This window comes from Drosophila innubila, chromosome X (genome assembly GCF_004354385.1).
Source record: "Drosophila innubila isolate TH190305 chromosome X, UK_Dinn_1.0, whole genome shotgun sequence".
Classification (NCBI taxonomy): Eukaryota; Metazoa; Arthropoda; class Insecta; order Diptera; family Drosophilidae; genus Drosophila; species Drosophila innubila.
In genome coordinates, this window is record NC_047626.1 from 1,329,722 (window position 1) to 1,347,931 (window position 18,210).

The following is an 18,210-nucleotide window of genomic DNA, read 5'->3' on the forward strand; positions in this document are numbered from 1 at the left end:
TCCATTCGGCTGACGGAGCCGCTGCTCGCGTTGCTCACTCTTCGTGTCTTGCTGTTGCCGAGTTGCAGCAATGTGGAGGGAATTGTAAGGGGCAGACAACTAGCAACAGTTGTTGCACTAGCAATGCCAACAGTATCAGTATTATCATTATCATTCTCCATAATTTCCTCATCTTCATTGTGATCAGGATCATTATTGTTGTTGTCTCTTTGGTTGAGTTTAAAGTTGAGTTGCTCCTCAAAGCAGCATTCGTCACAGAGGCTGCCATCTGTGGTTGTTGTTGTTGTTGCTGTTGCTGTTGTCATGCCACTGCAACATTTATAGACAATATCCTCCTCCACACTCCAGGCATTATCATAATCCTGATCCTGTGCCGGAGCATCCAAGGAGACACAACATTGTTCATTCAATTCCCGTATGCTTTCATTTGTCAACTGATCCAGATTGCTCATCAAATGTTGCTGTTGTTGATGCTGCAACTGTTGCTGATGTTGCTGCTGTTGCTGGTGATGCACTTGTGCTGCAGTGGTTCCCGTTATGTGCGCTATTTCCGCATCATCCGAGTCCGTATAAAGCAACTCTTGTTCCTCTTCCGCATCCGTTAAATTGTTAAGAGAATCAAGTGAATTTCTTGTGGCTTCCTCGCCACTTTGTGGCTGACCTTTCTGCAGCTTTTTCTGCAGCTGCTGCTCCTGTTGCTGCAACAGTTTAAAGTTGTTCACTTTGTCGTGATGCATTTTGTGTATCAGCGATTCCACTTTGTTCACAATGCTGCTGAATTTAGTTCCATTTAGTTCCCGTTCCCTTTCCTTTTCCCTTTCCCGATCTCGTTCCCGCTCATGTCCCGATTTGTTGCTGCTCTGTGACATGTTGCAGCTTACAAGCAGTGACTTTTTTTCGGACAAATCTGTCCTTTAATTATAATTTAATTAACTTTTACTCTACATCCGATAGTATGTTTTTTTTTTTCATTTCAGTGATATACTAAACAATTTTTTGAAAAATTTGCAATAGATTTAACTGTCAGTTTTATATTTTTTTTTAATTTTAATACACTTTTTTTATTATGTTTTATGTAAAATATGAGTCCGATTTTTCTTTTATTTCAGATAAATTTTTAAGTAATAGTTATTCAATTTTTTTCAGTTATGTTTTTATTTTTTCTATAATAATATCATAAATTTTAGTTGATTTTTTATGTCAGTTTTATATATTTTTTTCCTTTTATACTTTTGTAATTATGTTTATTTTTTAAGTATTGTTTTAAATATTAGTCAGTCTTATTTTCCTATATTTAAGGTTGTGTTTGTCCAGTTTTTCAATTAAAAATTTACACATGATAGCATAAATAATTTTGAATTTAATGATATATAATTTAATTTATTATTATGTCATATTCTATATAAGGTATTATGAGCTATATTATAAAATAATTATTTAAAATATTTGTTCGGGTTTCTTCAATTTTTTTTTTAAATTAATCTAACAAGTTTTTCTAAAAGATAATTTGCAATATTAAAAACTGTCATTTAACATTAATTTAATAAGAAAATTTAATTTAATAATTTGTAAATTTTTCTATATTTTATTCAATTTTTTTTAAATTATTTTTATATATTTTAAAGTCTATTTATTATCCTGTATTAAAAAAAAGTGTACAACAAAAAAAATATGGTGGTTTTACATTAATACTATAAATATTGTTTGCATTTTGTGATTTGTTCATTTTTTAAATTATTTTGTATTTTATTATTGTTATGGTTTTTTTTTTAAATTGTTATTATAATAGTTTGTCCCTTTATTTGTCAATTTTTTTTTTTGTGTGCATCTATGCAGTTTTTCTAAGCGATAGTTGGCAACACTGGCCAGTTGGCAACGAGGCGCGTGCCAGTGAAAGTTGTTATTGCATTTTCGATGATGGTGATGATGAACAGCGACCAAGAAACAACAATAACAACAACAGCAACATTTGTGAGTCCAGTAACTGGCCAAACTACACGACCATAATGAATGTTAAATATTGTTTACACACACACACTAACACACTCACACACACACGCGATTTCGAGGAAAAACGGTTTCCCGCACGAAGCAAACGCTGCGTATACGTGATATTTTTTCATTTGTATTGCATTTATTGTGTTTGCTGAATATTTTTTTTTTTGGTTTTGGTTTTGCCAACTTTTTACAGCTAATGCTGCTTCTTCTTCTTCTTCCTCTCCTTTTCCATTTGCGAAAATTTCAGTTTGTCAGTTGTGTTTTTTCACTCATTTATTTTGTTTTTTTTTTTTTTTGTTTTCAACTACAATTTGCCAAGCCTCAATTTATTTTAATTTGCCACTTCGAGCAATTACAATTGCCTGAACGTTTGAAAAGCTGTCAAATCTTCAACTTGTCGAATGATTTTGATTGATTTTTGAGTTACGACACTAGGAGGAAGAGCCCAAGGTCAAAGACTCTAAAGATATTTATACTAATCAATAACTGTCTTTAAGATTGCCAAAGCTAGGGTAAACTGATTGGGTTTTTCAGGATTTTCTCCAATTTATGCAACAATTGTTTGATCATTAAATACATTTTTGAATATATAAAATTTTTCAATAGTTAATTTGCTTTTTTACATTTTAGTTTTAAATTCAAATTTAATAATTTTAGTTTGATTTTTAATTTAAATAAATAAGAATTTTAAAATATTCTGTAAAACTAAAAAAACTGCCCGTTGCTCTAAGCACCTCTTTTTTCTATTTTATGTATAATTAAATATTTTATCAAATTTAATAAATAAACAAATACATAAAAAAAAAATTGGTGTATAAATTGGAAACGAATGACACATTTATAATTTAAAAGCAAACTTTACATGCTTTTCATTATGACTGTTAAATGATTATTTATAATCTAAAATTTTTTTTATGAATTCTCAGAAATTAGAGAAGAGCACAGAGTAAAAATATTTAAATTAACAAGTTAACAGATACTTTAACAAAATCAAAAATTTACACAATTTATTTAAAGAATATTTAATTTATTTGTTGGTATTTGCTTGTGTACGGTTCATAAAACAAATGATAAAAATGAACAAATATTTTGTTCTAGTTTATGTAGTTTTTAAAACAACAAATATATATATTTAAATGTATATATATTGCAGACTTTTTAAGTCAAGACTTAGACAATTGTTTGTGGTTTATGTATTTTTTAAAATAAAAAATATATATATTGCAGATTTTTTAAGTCAAGCCTTAGACAATTGTTTGTGGGCAATCGAAGTTGGATTTGAGGCGGCATTGATTAATGGGTCAGACATAGTACAGCTAACTTTGAGTGTGGCACAAAACAAAAACATTTCATTCACAACACGGCACAGAAAGAAAAAAAAACAAATGTTGGTCAACAAAACACACACAAAATGAAGACAGAAGACAGATAAACTGCTGTTGACTACCAGCTATAGAATTGGTATTTGATGGGTTCGCTTTGAAGACGCGATCGCTGCGTGGTGCCGTTACCGAACATTTGTAACAAACTAAAACTGCAGAAAGAAAAAAAATAACACAAAACTGGGCAGACTGGTCAAAAGAGGCAACTGGCAACTGGCAAGTTGACCATTTCACTCCCAGTCGAGCAGAACATGGCCCAGACACGGAGAGAGAGCGCAAGAGAGAAAGAGAGCGCGAGAAAAAGAGAGCTGAACCAAAAGACAGAGAGTGAAAAGCTGACCGAGCGTTAAAAAAGAGCTTAAGAGAGTTACCGAGTGGCCAAGTGGTTTAAGCCACTTTTAACAAACAACAAACAAACAGATCGTACTAACATTTAGTCATTGAATACGTAACGCATTCATGGATTTACTATAATTTAATTTTTTAAGCATACAAATTTTTGCTGTTGATTTTTGTCAAAAAAAAGAAATATAATATTGCCTTGTAAAAAAAATTAATTTGATAAAGAAATGTTAGAATATTATTTTTCTTAAAATATTTAATATAAAAATGAAGCATAGTAAAAATATAATGTGCACAAACAAATATCAAAATAAAAAATATGTATTTTTTATATATTACAAAAATAGTTCTGATTTTGTGTCCAAAATAAATCAATTTTAAATTATCATTTAGCAAACATACACAATCAAACTGTAAAATATAAAACGCATTCATGGATTTACTATAATTTTATTTTTTAAGCATACAAATTTTTGCTTTTGATTTTTGTCAAAAAAAAAGAAAAATAATATTGCCTTGTAAAAAAAATAAATTTGCTTACCAATCATAGCATAATAAAAAGAAGAATACTGAAAAATATATATATATATATCTTGTTTCCTAATTTTGTTAAACAACTTATATTTTTGATCCAAGAAAAATAAATGTTAGAAAATTAAAATAAATATTTAAAATAAAAATCATGCATAATAAAAATTCAATGTGCACAAACAAAAATCAAAATAACAAATACATATTTTTTATATATTTAAAAAAAAAAAAATTCTGATTTTGTATCTTAAATAAACGAATTTTAAATTATTATTTAGAAAACATTCACAATTAAACTGTAAAGTCACAGCAAAAAAAAAAAAAACATAAAAAAAAATAGCTCTAATAAGCCAATATTTTAAATTTTTAATAAAAAAAATTGAAATAAAAGTCACTGATTAATTTATTTAATGGATATACGTCAAAAAATGAGCTAAAACTAATTTTTATATAGTTCTTACTCTTTTCAGAATATTTCACAGAAAAATAATATATCTAAAATGTTCCCATTTAAACAGATTATTTTTTTCAATTCTGAATTTTTGATATGAACCCAAAATATATGTTTTTTTTAAACTACAGTGGTTTGCAAGGGTACCAACTCTTCGTCGTGTTAAAAACGACTTTTCTTTCTGGTTTGTTAACTGTTTCGTTCGTGAACCGGGTTTGAGATTCGGGTTTTTATGTTCGGAGCGACTTCAGGTTTTTTGGCATTCGACAAGTTTTCACGTGAAACGCATGAAACTGAATTAAATTAAAATAACTTGAGAGATGCATTCAAAGAAAAGCAGAAAACGCCGTTCCACTGATAAATGAATGCAACTTACGAGTACGCGTATATATATGTGAATATCCATGTGCATATCAATACCAATGTGAATGTGAACGTCACTGGGTGTCTCGTCTGCAGCAGTTTATGGTCACACTGGTCAGCGAGACTCACTGAGCTTGAGCAATGCGTGCGAATATGTGCAGCAAAGCAACATGAAGAAGCGTCAACAGAGAGAAACATAGCAAAGAAGATAGAAGACACAAGAAAGAAGGCAGAAGAAAGAAGAAAGGTTGCTCCGTCTGCATATAAAACGGCTTTTTCTAAAAGGACCCATTCATTGAGCTTTAACAAGGTTCCTCAAACTGTTTATCTCTCAGTATCACTCTCTTCTACTTGCAAGTGCATTTTTTAAGAACTTTCGGTATTTCTACTCGATTAGGAAGTTTAACAAAGCTTTTTTGGATCAATTCATGGGCTTTATCATAAACCCATTTCATTTGACAGATGTACATTTACTTATCTCAATCCATATATAAAAAAATCTTTGTCCTGACTCACTGACTGATCATTGCGCAGCCCAAGCCATAAGACCTAGGAGGCTGAAATTTTCACACAACAGAGATGAGACAATTTGATAGTGCAATAAGACGGCTGTTTGGAAAATTCCACCTGCAAGTGGATCAAATTCGGGTTCAACCAAGAATAGGTCAACTTTGACAAATTCTTATGCATTCCACATTTCATGTTGTTAATTTTATAAGAGTTAATTAAAAAATAGTTATATATAATAATTGCATATTTTTTACTCTAGTATAAAAAACTTTGTTGTTATTTGGTATATCTTAACTAATATTATAGATTGACTTTTACGCGTCACATCTGGCCAATTTTTTGACAAATGTGTCCTATTAATCGAAAAACATGGCTTCTTTCTCGCCAAATAAGATATTCCCCCCGATAAATCAGGTTTTCTCCCGCCAAATCTGGCATTTTTCCCCCAAATCTGACTTTTTCCATAGATCAATTGCAGGAAAATATTTAAAGGACGAAAAATCATAGCAAATATATATAAAATATCCAAAAACAATATAAATTTTGAGCTTACCTTGCGATACTCGGCGACGAATCCGGTGATCATGGACTGAATGGCGGCAGCGCGTGTGGCATGCAACGCCAGGTGCTTTCCATTGCGCAGATTGAGCTGCAGGGCAGCGGGACGAGGAAGGGTGACCGCATTCTGGATCTCAGCAAAGTTAATGGCCTGCACGACAATCAGATAATCGGCATCGCGACGGGCCAAATAGAGGCCACTGTGCGAGACGCCCATGATGGAAACATCGGGATAAAGCGGAGCACCCTGTACCGCAAAGAGTCGTGCAAAGTAGAGCGGCCAATCGCGTGCCATATCCACCAGATGACGCTTGACAAGAGCACGCACCTGTTGGCTGCGCGGTGCGGCCAGTGTGTCCACACTTACGCCATGCCCATGCAGCATATTCAAGGCGGCGTTCTTCTCCTGCGGCGTTATCCGCAAACAGGGTGTCACCCCAAACACATCACTCAGCACCTGGGCGAAAAGTAGATCCAATGCCACGGGCGGACCAATCGCCTCATGCGGTTGAAAGACCTCCTTGCGCACGCGGAGCTTCCAGGGCACCCGATTGTAGGTGAGACAGGCGGTCGAACCGGCTCCAAGTCCTGAACATACATAGCGATAAAGCAAAAAATTGATATTAAAAATATAGACATTTATCTATCTACATCTATCTATTTATATTTATAATAGGCTATTTCCACGACCACTCACATTCGACACATTTGCTCACATTTGAATGTGGCTCATTTTTGGCTTTCCACGACCAAATGTGAAACTTTTAAGACATTTTCCCAATTATAAAAAGCTGACAATAACATGATTTTAATATTTATTTTGGTATTATGATTGGCGAAAATTTAATGCCTACCGTTTTTATTGAAGAAAACAGCTTGTTAAAATGATAATTGCTTTTATTCACGAGTTTATCGATAAACATCGCGTGTTCGATAAAAAAATAGTGAAATTCGCTGGAGCGAATGGCAAAAAATCTTAACATTCATTATGAATGAGCCAAAATGATCATTCATAATGAATGTTAAGATTTCCAGGGCACCCGATTGTAGGTGAGACAGGCGGTCGAACCAGCTCCCAGTCCTGAACATACATGGCGATAAAAAACAAAAATTGATATTAAAAATATAGACATTTATCTATCTATATCTATCTATATCTATCTATTTATAATATATATAATTTAATGCCTACTGTTTATATTAAACAAAAACAGCTAGTTAAGGTGATAATTGCTATTTTTTACCAGCTTATCGATAAACATCGCGTGTTCGATAAAAAAATTCTGAAATTTACCGAAGCGAATGTCAAAAAATCTTAACATTCATTATGAATGAGCCAAAATGATCATTTTTGTACAGAAATGAAGTCCACATTCGTGCCGAATGATGAAAATGGCGTCGAATGTGCCAAATGTGCTATAAAATACTTTGTCCTGACTTAATGACTCAACGACTTAAGGACTAAGCACTACACAGCCCAAGCCATAAGACGTAAGAGGCTAAAATTTTCACACAACCTAGCTGAGACAATTTTTTTTTTTTTGGAAATTCAAGTTTCAATAAATTTGAAATTTTAAATATATTAAAAATATCAACATGCTCACCTGAACCAGCTGCAGCTACCGTTCCTAGGCCAACAGCAGAGTTGTTGCCCGTTGCCGTTGCGGATGATGTGGGCGTGACGGGGGGCGGCACTGGGGCAGGTACCACCACTGGCGACATGGAGGAGTCGTGTAGTTCCTCCCGTACTCCACCGGAGCTGGCGGAACTCTTGCGCTTCCGCTCGTGCTCGTATTTCTGGGCCATGTGAGTGCGGAAGGTGGCCGGCTCGCGATCTCTCTCCCGTTCTCGCTCTCGATCTCTCTCTCGTTCTCTTTCTCTCTCGCGTTCTCTTTCCCGCTCCCGTTCCCGCTCCCTCTCTCGTTCCCTTTCTCGCTCCCGCTCCCGCTTGCCGCCCGTCGTCTCCAGATTCGCTTGTATAATTCTCGGCGGCGCTGGCTGATACACCTTGTGACTTTCCTTCTCCCGCTCCACCTGACGCAGCTCGTACAGTCGCTCCCTCTCGCGTTCCCGCTTCTCGCGCTCCTTCTCGCTGCCACTGCCATTACCCGAAGCCGGTCCCTCGACCTCGGCACGATCCCACACGGACTCGGAGTAATCCTCACGATCCCTAGAGCGACTGCGACTACGCGACCGTTCGCGTTCCGTTTGCAATTCCTGATCCCAAACCGGATCCTGATGTAGCGACATCTGTTGCTGGTGCAGCGACAACTGTTGCTGCTGCAACGACAACTGTTGCTGCTGGTGCTGCTGCTGGTGTTGCTGCTGCTGATGATGCAGATGATGATGCACTGCACCAAAGGTATCGCGCTCCTGACGCTGTATAAATGATGGTACATGCTCCTGTCGATAATCCGGCGTCGGCTCGGGAGTTTGCTGTAGTTGCTGATGCTGCAGCCCTGGTGGCGATTGTGGTGCCGGCGGTGGTGCTGGCGGTGCCATGCTAGGCGGTCGTATTGGCGGCGGCGGTGCTGGCACACTCGGCGCCGGCGGCAGCATTAATCCCGGCCACGAACCGGCGACATTCGGAGTCGGTGACAATTGTCCCTCCATGCGTTCTATCTGGGTGCGCACCGTGGCCAGAGATTCAGCTGGTGGTGCCATCTGTAGTAAGATAAATATATACATATTAAAAAGAAATAATTTTTGAAAACTATTTGTCCTGACCCACTGACTGACTGATCATTTCACAGCCCAAACTATGAGGCGTAGGAGGCTGAAATTTGCACACAACATAGCTGAGTCAATTTGATTGTGCAATAAGGCGGCGTTTTGCGAAATTCTAAGTGCAAGGGGATCAAATTCGAGGTCAAATTCCAACATTGCGAAAATATTTGATAAAACTAAGTAAGTTTAAAAAAATAAAAAAAAAGGAAAAAAAAAGACCTGGATAAATGGGAAAAGCTTAGATATAATACTTTTTCCGAATTGAGTAATTTGAAAACAGGATAAACTTTTATTTTCCATTTTTCTCATAAAAAATTAAATTCAACTCTTATCTTTGATCTTAACTAATTAAACTTTGCAATAATAATTAAATTACATTTTTTTTAAAATCATTGTATAACTTTTTAACTGAACACTTTTCAAAACCCGAATTCTGAGATATCTTGGCTTAACTCATTGCTAGTGTATTATATAGTCCCATATGATAAATCCTAAGCAATTTTTGTCAAAATTCGAGTTAAGATATCTTTACTAAAGTCACAAAAATCTCATTTCATGTTAAATTTAGCCTTTCTCTCTGCCATATCAGGCTTTTCTCGCCAAATCTAGCCAAATACTCTACCAAATCAGACCTGTCCTGCCAAATCTGACATTTCTCTCCAAATCTAGCATATTCCTTTGCAAGAGCTGCGATTTTCCGCTAAATCTGACTTTTTTCCTTCCCAAACTGGACATTTTCCAGCCAAATCTGACTTTTTTGGCCAAATTTTTCTTTTTCCTCCTTTAGATCAGACATTTCTTGCTAAATCTAGCCAATTCCTCAGACAAACTTGCCATTTCCCACTGAATCTGACTATTTCCTTCCCCAAGTCCAGACTTTTTCCAGCCAAATCTGACTTTTTTGGCCAAATCTTGCCTTTTCTTCCATTAGATGTGACATTTCTTGATAAATCGAGCCTATTCCCCAGACAAACTTGCCATTTCCCACTGAATCTGACTATTTCCTTTCCCAAATCTGGACATTTTCCAGCCAAATATGTTTTTTCAGCCAAATCTTGCCTTTTCTTCCATTAGATGTGACATTTCTTGCTAAATCTAGCCTATTCCCCAGACAAACTTGCCATTTCCCACTAAATCTGACTTTTTCCTTCCCCAAGTCTGGAAATTTTCCCTCAAAATGTGACGTATACTCGTCAAATCAGTCTTTTTTAGCAAATTCCAATTAAAGGAAACATTTAAAACAATATTTATATGATGCTATAAGGTATATATTTCTAATTACCATGGTCGTTGTCGTCGTTGTGGTCGCATTGACGCTGGCAAAGAGACCGCCCAGCTGCTGTTGCAGCATCAATTTGCGTGTATCCTCCAGTTTGGCGGGCTGGGCACGTTGCTCCGACTTGTTGGAGACTGTGGAACGCACCGAATGACCCGCTGTCACCTGCTCCAAGCGTTGACGCATCTCCGAGCTGAGCTTCAGCTTGCCAACACTGCCCGGAGGCGGACGATCAGCGCCAATTTCGAAGCTCTTTTTAGCCAATTTTGTATTTGATGTTGCTGCCGTTGCAGCTGATGTTGCTGTTGTTGTGGTCGTTGTTGTTGCTGTCATTGAATCTTGTACATCTCGAGAGTTCAACATCTCAATTCTCATGCTGCTTCTTCGAGCGCCTCCAACGCCAGCTCCTCTTCGCTCCTCCTCCTCTATTTCAAATTCCTCCCACTCAATGGCCGTTGTATGCTGCGCCTGCGTCGGCGTCGTTTTCCGCTGCTGCTGTCGCAGCTTGAAGGCAAAGAAATCCTCCTCGGTCTGGAATTGTGGTTCACCTTGCGGTGGCGGCCAGCGCCATTTGCCAATCCTCACCGTCTTGGCACGTCCATAGGGATCCAGGAAATGACGTGTCTCCGATGGATCCTTGCTTTCGAGTGGTGGCGGCATTGGTGGCGGTGGCGGTGGAGGCGGTGGTGCCACCGCCGAAGTTGACGCTGACGTTGTTGCCTCCAGCACCAAGCTGCTGCTCCTCGTTGTCGTCGTCATCAGCGCCGTGCTCTTCAGTCGGAGCGGAGATGGCGCCGGAGGAGGCGAAATGCTCAGCGCAGCTGAGGGAGCTGCATTCGAGTTCGAATTCGAAGTGCCATTGGATTCCCTGAAAGAAATGCCAATCAATTTATTAAAATCTTTTCTGATAACACTCTTTTTTAAAAATCAAGATTGGGTAACTTAAACTTTATAGAAATTACTATAGAATAAAAACTACTGCATACTTTTGGGTGCTTGTATTGCCTTCATTAATTCGCTATTACTGCCGTTCTACTAATCTGATCTTGCTGCGATTAAGCGGGCTAATATATAATATTAAAAGATGACATAAATAAACATAAAAACCGAATTATCTTAAAAACTGTGGTGGTTTTTCGCAAGTTCATAAGCATGAGTGTAATAAAAATTTTGAACAAGTTAAGTTTTGCAAATTTGGTACTTTAAAAAATTTGGTGTTATGTCTAAAATGTTTTAAAAAAATATAAAATGTTCGAAAATTTACAAAATATTAAAAAATTGTTAAAAACGTTAAAAAAAAAGTTTCAAATATTAAAAATAAAATACCAACTTTGGATTATGTTTTATAATGAAATAGAAAATCGACTAAAAAAAACAACTCTGCGCATTTTTTTCGTACTTCTATTCTCTAATTTTGGTACCCTAACTGATTTAAATTTCTTTTAATTTATTCTCTAATTTTGGTACTTCAACTGATTTAAATTTCTAAAACTTTTTATTTTTTTTTTTTTTTTTTTTTTTTTTTTTTTAGACTGCTACAATTTTATTTCATTCATTCATTCTTTAAGAACTTAAAAACACATTTAAGAAAACAATGAAGGTGATAGACTTTTTGCTACATTTCTATAATTATTTCTATGTTATTAGAAATGTAGGCGAGCTTACCTGTTGGTTGCCTGCTGACTGAGAAGGGTCTGCAGTGCCTGATTCTGAGCGAGCAGCTGCTGTTGGATTTGCAGATTCTGCGCCATGGCGGACTGAAGAAAGGCGCGTTGCACCTGCTGTTGATAGAGTGCAGCGGGGGCAGCATCAGGTGACTCGGCACCGGGCAATTGATGCATCAGCTGATGCAGTAGAGGATCAGCGGCCGTTGTATTGCTATGATCGGTACTGCCGCCACCTTTAATGGCCGTCACCAGCTGCTGTGGAGACTGTAGTGCTAGAAGATAATCATCCAAATCATCAGCCAAATCATCGTCCGTATCATCCATTGTTTGCACTAGAAATTCAGCTAGATTTTGAGGAGCACCTCCACGTATGCTGGCTGCCAAGGAGCGCGCATCGGAGAGCTCATCGAGTGAACCATCCAGCACGGGACTAAACAAATCATCCAGAAACTGATCGACATCCGAGGCCTGGGACGGCACACGCACGCGTCTCACATGCGAGGCCAGAGAGGGCGCTTCACTCGTGTCCGACATGGCCGAGGATCGTGTCGCATACTCCGATTTATCCATATTATATTTACTCGAGTGTGCGGAGCCATGTGAGGCCGCATGTGATCTTCGTCCGGCATGCTGAGATTTTTGATAACGCGGCGCGGTTTCTTTGCCCATCGGAGCAAGTCGCTCCGCCGAATGATAACGCTCGTTCAGACGACTCTCGGACAGACCCAAGGCATGCGAGTGCAATGGCGACTCCTGCGAATCGCTATCCGGCAGCGGCAACTGTTGACTACCCATATCGCCAGCCAGCAAATCATCCAGCGACTTGGAACGCGACTTGGACTGTGCTCCGGGCAGCAGATGCGGTGTTATCGGCTCCTCGGTGCGCTCAAAGTAACGCTCGTTCAGCGCCGAACTGCGCGAGAGCAATTCCCGACTGCTGCGACGCTGCGGCGCCGAGTCCTCCAACTGCTCCTCCAGTTGCTCCCGTTTGCTTATAGCTGCTCCTATTCCTAGATTTTCATAAATAAATGTTTAGCTTGTAGTCATATTCCGTTCTTAACAATATTTTTTGGGGAACTTTATTAAATTTGAATGCAGACTGAATTTAGAGGCCAAATCATGAACAAAATGACATTCCGATCAAAAATCGGTTCAGTTTTGACAAAGTTATGCATGCTCAAAGTTGGTCCGACTTAGAATCTACCCAAGATTTAGACGGATATTTTTTTTTTAACAAAATTAATTAAATTTAAATGCAGAATGAATAAAAAGGGCGAATCATGATGAAAATGATATTCCGATTGAAAATCGGTTGAGTTTTGACAAAGTTATGCATGTTTGAAGTTGGTCCGACCCTTGACCTAGCCAATTTACAAGTCAAAATTTTTGTCACATTTCACATGATTTTTTACAAGAAAATGAAAGTTCTCAAAATCAGTTTTAAAGTGTTTTTTATACTAATTGGGACATAAGGAGTTGATTAAAAGTGAAAACTTGAGATTTAAAATTTTGAATTTTCAAAATTTCAAAGGGGGGACCCTTAGCATCAAACCCAAGATTTAGAGGCAAATATTTTTTTTTACAAAATTAATTAAATTTAAATGCAGAATGAATAAAAAGGGCGAATCATGATGAAAATGATATTCCGATTGAAAATCGGTTGAGTTTTGACAAAGTTATGCATGTTTGAAGTTGGTCCGACCCTTGACCTAGCCAATTTACAAGTCAAAATTTTTGTCACATTTCACATGATTTTTTACAAGAAAATGAAAGTTCTCAAAATCAGTTTTAAAGTGTTTTTTATACTAATTGGGACATAAGGAGTTGATTAAAAGTGAAAACTTGAGATTTAAAATTTTGAATTTTCAAAATTTCAAAGGGGGGACCCTTAGCATCAAACCCAAGATTTAGAGGCAAATATTTTTTTTTACAAAATTAATTAAATTTAAATGCAGAACGAATAAAAAGGGCGAATCATGATGAAAATGATATTCCGATTGAAAATCGGTTGAGTTTTGACAAAGTTATGCATGTTTGAAGTTGGTCCGACCTTGACCTAGCCAATTTACAAGTCAAAATTTTTGTCACATTTCACATGATTTTTTACAAGAAAATGAAAGTTCTCAAAATCAGTTTTAAAGTGTTTTTTATACTAATTGGGACATAAGGAGTTGATTAAAAGTGAAAACTTGAGATTTAAAATTTTCAATTTTCAAAATTTCAAAGGGGGGACCCTTAGCATTTTTTACTAAATTAATAAAATTTGAATGCAGAATGAATTTAAAGTTAAAATCATGATCAAAATGACATTTTGTTTGAAAATCATTTCAGTCTTGACAAAGTTATGCGTGTTTTCTCCGACTATTTATGTTATTTAGCTATATTTACCTCCTCCTGTTGCTGCCACGCCAGCGCTTGTGGGCGGTGCCGGTGGCGGTACACCCGGACGTTTGACCGCATCCGGTAAAGTGGTGCGCGTGAATTTCGCGCCGGAACGGAGTAGATCACTGCGTGGCGCAGGGAATGCGGGACACAGTTCCTTCTCGGCAATCAGATCCATGACATAATCGAGGCCACAGCTGTCCGTCAGCTGTTGACCATCGTCCAGCACCAGAGTCCAACCGCGACTGGCCACGCCCAGTTGAGATACCGCCAAGGCGGCCGCCTCCTCGCAACTAGTCCAGGAATCGACAGCGACCGTTTGACTGGCCTCATCCGGCAGTGTCAAGGGTAAAGCCATATCGCAGCCCTTTGACCAGGCACGCCATTCCAGCCAGGAGGGCACAAAACTCCTGGAGGACGATGCGCCTGCCGATCCTCCGGCGCTCTGTTGACGCAACAGCTGACGCTGCAGCAGCTGGCGAGTGGGCGGAGCTGGTCCCTCATCAGTGATGAATTTCAACAGGTATTTACTGAAGGCCGCACTCGGCTGGAAGCAACACAAACACTGTCCCAGCAATTGCCAGAGACGTGTACTCAAAACCGAATCCGCGCCATGCAGCTGATTGCAGAGCTGCACGAGAATCTCATCACGTAATCCTCTCGAGCTCAACGCCTTGTGCACTATATAATCGGAAAGTAGCTTCTCCTTGGCGCCCTCGCCCTCCAGCGCCTTATCGTTGCTCCAGCGCAGTATCAATTTAAATACAGCCAGAGCATCCTGGAAATCCTGATCCCGGGATGCAGCTCGTGTCAGCAGTGGCGCCGTAATCGGTTCCCGACGTGGCTGCAATCTCAATCCGTTGCAGTAGACGCTGCTGAACTTGCCAAAGCTAAACTGTGCCAGATCCGCGGGCAGTTGTGCACTGGCCAAAGGAGGACCTGCAACCAGGGAGTAACGATTTATTATATCTAAATAGATTTGTTGATTTTAATAAAAAACGAGCGTACTCGACTGTTGGAGTCCCCGCACTTACTATGGCAAAAACTAATAATGGAAAAAAGTTTTTCATACTAAGACTTGATTTTCGCCCGATCGGTCCCATGACAGCTATATGATATAGTTAACCGATTTGAACTAACTTCGGTAAGGATATATAGAACCAAGTTATATGCATATTTAATCAGTTTGGTTACGATATCTCATTAAACAAAAAAGTTTTTCATACTAACACTTGATTTTCGCCCGATCGGTCCTATGACAGCTATATGATATAGTAAACCGATTTGAACCAACTTCGGTAAGGATGTATAAAACCAAGTTTTATGCATATTTAATCAGTTTGGTTACGATATCTCATCAAACAAAAAAGTTTTTCATACTAACACTTGATTTTCGACCGATCGGTCCTATGACAGCTATATGATATAGTGGTCCGATTTAAACCAACTTCGGTAAGGATGTATACAACCAAGTTATATGCTTATTGTATCAGTTTGGTTACGATATCTTATCAAACAAAAAAGTTTTTCATACTAAAACTTGATTAAAGACCGATTGTTCCTATGGGCGCTATATGATATAGTGGTCCGATTCAAAAAAGAAACAAACTTGATCTGCCTGCAATATAGAGGAATCTACATACCAAGTTTGGTGTCTCTAGCTCTCATAGTCTCCGAGATCTAGGCGGTAATACAGACGGACAGACAGACGGACGGACAGACGGACATTGCTATATCGACTCGGCTATTGATGCTGATCAACAATATATATACTATATAGGGTCAAACACGCCTCCTTCTGCCTGTAACGCACATATTCGTCAAAACAAACCCAATAGACCTATGTACTTTTTTTAAGTACGGAGTCTAGCAAGTGGAAAAGGCTATTGTCGAGATCCTGACCAAAAGATATAAAAGACTGTAAAGAAAATTACTGCCTAACAAAAACTACTGCATACTTCTAGGTGATTGTATTGAAATAATAACTTTATTAATAACTTTGGTCAGCTATTACTCCCGTTCAACTTGTCTGATCTTGCTGCAGTTAAGTGAGATAATAGATCATAAAAAAACCAATGTTAATTTTCATAAAAACTGTATTATCTTAAATACTGTGGGTGTGGTGGTTTTTCGCGATTTGCGGGGGCGGAAGAGGGCGTAACTTAAATTTGAAAAAAATTTGATTAGCGTGGGGTCTATAGAATTTTGTGTGCCAAATTTGGTATATCTATCTTTTATAGCCTCTGAGATCTAGGCACTCACACGGACGGACGGACAGACAGACAGACAGACGGACAAACGGACTGACCAAGAATATATATACTTTATGGGGTTGAAACGCCTCCTTCTCCCTGTTACATACATTCCAACGAACACAATATACCCTTTTACTTATTTTTTCAGTAACAAGTTTAAAAATCAGGCTAAGAAACAGTATATACGAATACAACTCTGACCTGGCACGGTGCCCAGCACCTTGACGAGATGACGATCACTGTGCGGCGGATGCCAGCCCTGCAGTTTCGAATAGATGAATGCCAATTCGGCGGGTATATCCAGATAGCTCAATTGACTGCGCTCGAGGACCGCCTGTTTGGCCTCCCGGGCCTCCCGCGCACGCTGCGCCGCCTCGCGAGCCTCCTGCCTGCGCCGATGATCGGAGCGCAGCTGCTGTACGCGTTTCCTTGCCAGCTTGCCGCGCCACAAACGTTGCACGGTACGCGCGCCATGACGCAAGCGTTGATAGCGTTGCTGCTGGCGTTGCGAGCGCCACAGTGCCTGCAATTTGACAGCGGCCACCTGACGCCTCTGGAGTTGACGACGCACCAGCATGCCGCGCACATGACGCTGTATATGCACCGCCGCCTGACGCAGCCGTTCCGTGCGTCCGCTTTCCAAGGCGCGATGTAGCGCTTCCCTGAGAAACACGCGCGTAGCACCCAGCTGATAATCCGGCCCTTCAACGCCCGTACGCGGCATTTCTTCCAACAGCAAGCGGCACAATTCGCGATAGGGTGTACCACGCGAAAATGGCGAGCCCGATAAATGCCGATAACGCTCCACAAAATGCTGGAAGCGCAAACGCACCGGATAACCGCGCTGACGTATCTGTATGGTATCCAGCATGCCCAAATATCGCAGCTGTTGCAGTACACACGGCATGTCCATGCGCAAGGGTTGCTTCTCCTGATTCGGCTTAATGCAGCGCACAAACCAGGGATGACAGCGTCCCATCGATTGCAGCAATTGCTGCAATGAGTCCGCAAATCTGGCAGCCACTGTAGGCGTACGCGGTTTCATGGTCACAAAACGACCGTTGCTACCCTTTGGTAGGGTCTTGCCGGCATCCCTTTGTGCTCGCAGCTGCTTGGTCAGGTCACTGACCAGCTGTAAACGTGAGGTGGCCAATAGTTCCAAGACATCACCGCGCAAAGCATCGCGATTCTTATCCAAAAAACCATCCACACAATACCAAACTTGTCCCGCATAATGTGTAACACCAAATTCCTGGGCTCCGATGCGTGGACGCGCGTAGAGTTCACTCAACGCATGATTGTAATGACACTTTTCGAGAAAACTCAAGTCGCTGGCACGCGGAAAATTGGACTCATCATCGAGCAGATGACAAATGCCAACGGGCTTCTTAGCCAGCAAATGTATAACTGGCAAATTATCATCCCATGCCAATGGTGTCCATTCCAAACGTTCCCTGGCATATTCCGCTTGCTCCAATTTGAATACATGTTTGTTGAAATACAACTGCAGATTCTCATTGGCATAGTTGATGCACAGTTGCTCAAAGCTATTCTCCGCCAAATCCTCAAAGCCAAAAATATCGAGTATCGATATGCGATGTGCATCGTGAGTGCCCGCTTTCTGTACTATCGAATTGATGCGGGAAACGAGCCAATTGAAAAGTCCTGCGTACAAGGCTTTGGCAAAGGCATCGCGCGCATCCAGCGCTTGATCAATACCTAGTCAAAATCAAGAAAAGAAACAAATTAACATAAATAGTCCACAAAA

At 39.2% G+C, this 18,210-nt stretch overlaps 1 protein-coding gene across 1 annotated transcript in view; it reads right to left on the minus strand.

Moving 5' to 3' along the window:
- Window positions 1-18,210, minus strand: part of LOC117789525 (unconventional myosin-XV) — a 50,935-nt gene that overhangs the window by 13,394 nt on the left and 19,331 nt on the right. The window contains exons 4-9 of the mRNA XM_034628560.1: window positions 16,644-18,161; window positions 14,194-15,126; window positions 11,804-12,815; window positions 10,145-11,006; window positions 7,740-8,799; window positions 6,131-6,723 (exon numbers count right to left, since the gene is read on the minus strand). Coding sequence (XP_034484451.1) covers window positions 6,131-6,723; window positions 7,740-8,799; window positions 10,145-11,006; window positions 11,804-12,815; window positions 14,194-15,126; window positions 16,644-18,161 — 5,978 coding nt within the window. The remainder of the gene's footprint in view (window positions 1-6,130; window positions 6,724-7,739; window positions 8,800-10,144; window positions 11,007-11,803; window positions 12,816-14,193; window positions 15,127-16,643; window positions 18,162-18,210) is intronic.